A 3,273-nucleotide genomic window follows, 5' to 3' on the forward strand; every position below is an offset into this window, starting at 1 on the left:
GTTTTGTATTTTTAGTAGAGACGAGGTTTCACCATATTGGCCAAACTGGTCTCGAACTCCTGACCTCAGGTGATCCACTCGCCTCGGCCTCCCAAAGTGCTGGGATTACAGGCGTGAGCCACCGCGCCCGGCCAACATATGAGTTTTTACGGGACATGATTAAACCCATAACAGAACACAAATTGAAGTGTTAAGCAATTCATTTGTCTGTTTAGTCCGCATGTTATGTTGAATACCTTCTTTGTCTCAGACACGGAGAAAACACAAGACTCTCTATCCTCATGGAACCCCCAGTTTGCTTGGAGACACACAGCACACCCCAATAAGTACCGATGAATACAGAAATGAGGACAGATTGGAAGCTGGTTTTAGGCATAAGCAGACCCAGGGATACTAATGTCATTGGGTTCGTTCTCACCATCTCTCCAACTCTCATCTCCACTTCTGTCCACTGGCCTCATCCTCCTAGGATCCTCCCTGTGGTGGGGCTATGACAGGAGAAGTCCTGGAATCCCACCCTTCTCATGTGCTTCCCCCGACTATCAGGAAACGAGTCAGAGCCGGGCGCTGTGGCTCTTGCCTGTAATCCCAGCACTTTGGGAGGCCAAGGCGGGTGGATCACTTGAGGTCAGGAGTTCGAGACCAGCCCGGCCAACATGATGAAACCCCATCTCTACTAAAAATACAAAAATTAGCTGGGTGTGATGTACGTGCCTGTAATCCCAGCTACTCGGGAGGTTGAGGCACGAGAATTGCTTGAGCCTGGGAGGTGGAGGTTGCAGTGAGCCAAGATCACGCCACTGCACACTCCAGCCTGGGCGACAGAGCAAGACTCTGTCTCATTAAAAAAAAAAAAGAAAAAAGAAACGAGTCAGGCTGGCTCCATGGGGTCGCATTCCCATCTCTAGGCCAGTCCCTGTGAGTGTCCAGACCTGGGTCATGTGGCTGACAGGGTGACACACTGTGGGTGGAAGGCCCACCAGAACCACATGGAGGGCTGGATAGTGTCAGCAGAAGGGTAGATGTTATTCTGGGGCTACAGGGACAGCAGATGTCTGCCATGCTTAGTGACTCATTTTCCCTCGGCCATTCAATCTCTCCCACATTCAGGCAACCATAAACGGATACCGTCCTCTTTCTTCTAGATCCAGGAGTGGGAGACACGGATCTTTACCCACAGTAAGAATGTCAGGTCCTCGGGATTCGTCCTGGATCAGAAGGTCAAGATCAGGCGAAGGATCAGGATCCTAGAAGACCAGTTGGACAGGGTGAGGGTCAGCCTCCTGGTCCCTCGACCTGAATTGTGGGGTTATGGGAAGAACGGGGCATGGTCATTGGGTTCTGGAAATGGTGGACAGTGTGTGCACATGTGTGTCAGGACACAGGATTCTGGAGGGATGGAGGTTCCCAAGGAAAGGAGACTGATGGGTCCTTGCAGGGGAGTGGACATTGATTTCAGGAACCCCAAAAAACTGATGTTTCTCAGGAAACAGGCCGGCCCCACCTCTGATAAGCATCTCCTCCTTGGCTGAGCTTGGAGGAGGCAGGCAGGCCTGGCCTCAGACCCACTCTTCCATCCGCCTTTCTACTCCCAGGTCACCTGTCACTTTGACAACCAGCTGGTGCGGAACGCGGCCCTGCGGGAGGAGCTGGATCTGCTGCAGATCGACAGGAACCGCTATCTGAACGTGGACCGCAAGCTGAAGAAGGTCAGTGGCCCTGAAATCCAGGGGAGGAGAGAGGGACCCCTGCCCCGGTCCTCCCCACAGCTGTTTGCCCTTCCTGCTCTAGCACTCAGGCCTCAAGTATGGAATTGACTAGAGCTGTAGGCTTTCTTTAGTCCAGAAGGCATGGAGGCCTGGGAAATGTTGGAGGACACTTCCAACAAAAAAGTGGCCTCATTTATAGTTGTAGAAAGCAGAGTGTCATTCTGAATAGTATCACCCAGGGGAATCTATTGCCTGACTATTGCAAGACCATTTATTATACATTCCACGGAGATCTTTTGAAGAACCAGCCCTGTCCCCTCTCTTTTGACTTTCTTTCTTTCTGTCTTTGTTTCTTTCTCTCTCTCTTTCTCTTTCTCTTCTCTTCTCTTTTCTTTTGTTTTGTTGGAGTCTTACTCTGTCACCCAGACTGGAGCACAGTGAGGTGATCTGGGCTCACTGCAGCCTGTGCCTCCCAGATTCAAGCAATTCTCGTGCACCAGCCTCCTGAGGACCTGGGACTACAGGCGTGCACCACCACGCCTAGCTAATTAAAACGATTTTTCTTTCTTTTTTTTTCTTTTTGAGACGGAGTCTCACTCTGTTGCGCAGGCTGGAGTACAGTGGTGCGATCTTGGCTCACTGCAAGCTCTGCCTCCCGGGTTCACGCCATTCTCCTGCCTCAGCCTCCTGAGTAGCTGGGACTACAGGTGCCTGCCACTGTGCCTGGCTAATTTTTTGTATTTTTAGTAGAGGCAGGGTTTCACCGTGTTAGCCGGGATGGTCTCGATCTCCTGACCTCATGATCTGCCCGCCTTGGCCTCCCAAAGTGCTAGGATTACAGGTGTGAGCCACCGCACCTGGCCGATTTTTTTTTTTTTTGGTAGGGACAGGGTTTCACCATGTTGCCCAGGCTGGTCTTGAGCTCTGGAGCTCAGGTAGTTCGCCTGCCTCAGCCTCCCAAAGTGCTGGGATTAGAGGCATGAGCCACTGCGTCTGGTCTTGACTTTCATTTTGAAATAATTTCAAGTTATAGAAAAGGTGCCAGAATTATACAAATAACTCCTATATATCTTTCACCAAGTTTGATAATTTGCCACATTTATTCTCTTTCTCCCCAACTCTTACTATTTGTGTGTGTAATTATTGTTTTGCTGAAAATAATTTATTATCCTGATTGCTGAACTGTTTGACAATATGTTGTCGACATTATGCTCCTAAGTACTTTAGTGAGCATTTCCTAAGAACAACGCCGTTTACTTAGTGCTGTTATCCAAGTCAGGGACATTAGCATTGTTAGAATTCTAAATAGTCCATATTTCAAGGCACTGATTGTCCCAATGATGTCCTTTACAGTGAACTTGATTTTCCTGCTCTAGGCTCCGGTCCAGAATGCCACGTTGCATTTGGTTGTTCTGGCTCTGTTCATCTGGGTCAGTCCCTTGGGCTTTTTTTTCTCCATGACGTTGACATTTTGGAAGCATCCAGGCCGGTTGTGTTGTGCAATGTCCCCTGACACGGGTTTATCTGGTCTTTTTTTTTTTTTTTTTTTTTGAGATGAAGTTTT

General features: G+C 49.2%; 1 protein-coding gene across 1 annotated transcript in view; it reads left to right on the forward strand.

Moving 5' to 3' along the window:
- CCDC114 (coiled-coil domain containing 114) overlaps positions 1-3,273 on the forward strand; it is a 25,242-nt gene that overhangs the window by 7,684 nt on the left and 14,285 nt on the right. Inside the window, exons 6-7 of the mRNA XM_011979387.1 lie at positions 1,146-1,268; positions 1,596-1,709. Of these exons, the coding sequence (XP_011834777.1) occupies positions 1,146-1,268; positions 1,596-1,709 (237 nt within the window). The remainder of the gene's footprint in view (positions 1-1,145; positions 1,269-1,595; positions 1,710-3,273) is intronic.

The sequence above is a fragment of the Mandrillus leucophaeus genome, unplaced genomic scaffold, assembly GCF_000951045.1.
Source record: "Mandrillus leucophaeus isolate KB7577 unplaced genomic scaffold, Mleu.le_1.0 Scaffold200, whole genome shotgun sequence".
In the NCBI taxonomy this organism is placed as follows: Eukaryota; Metazoa; Chordata; class Mammalia; order Primates; family Cercopithecidae; genus Mandrillus; species Mandrillus leucophaeus.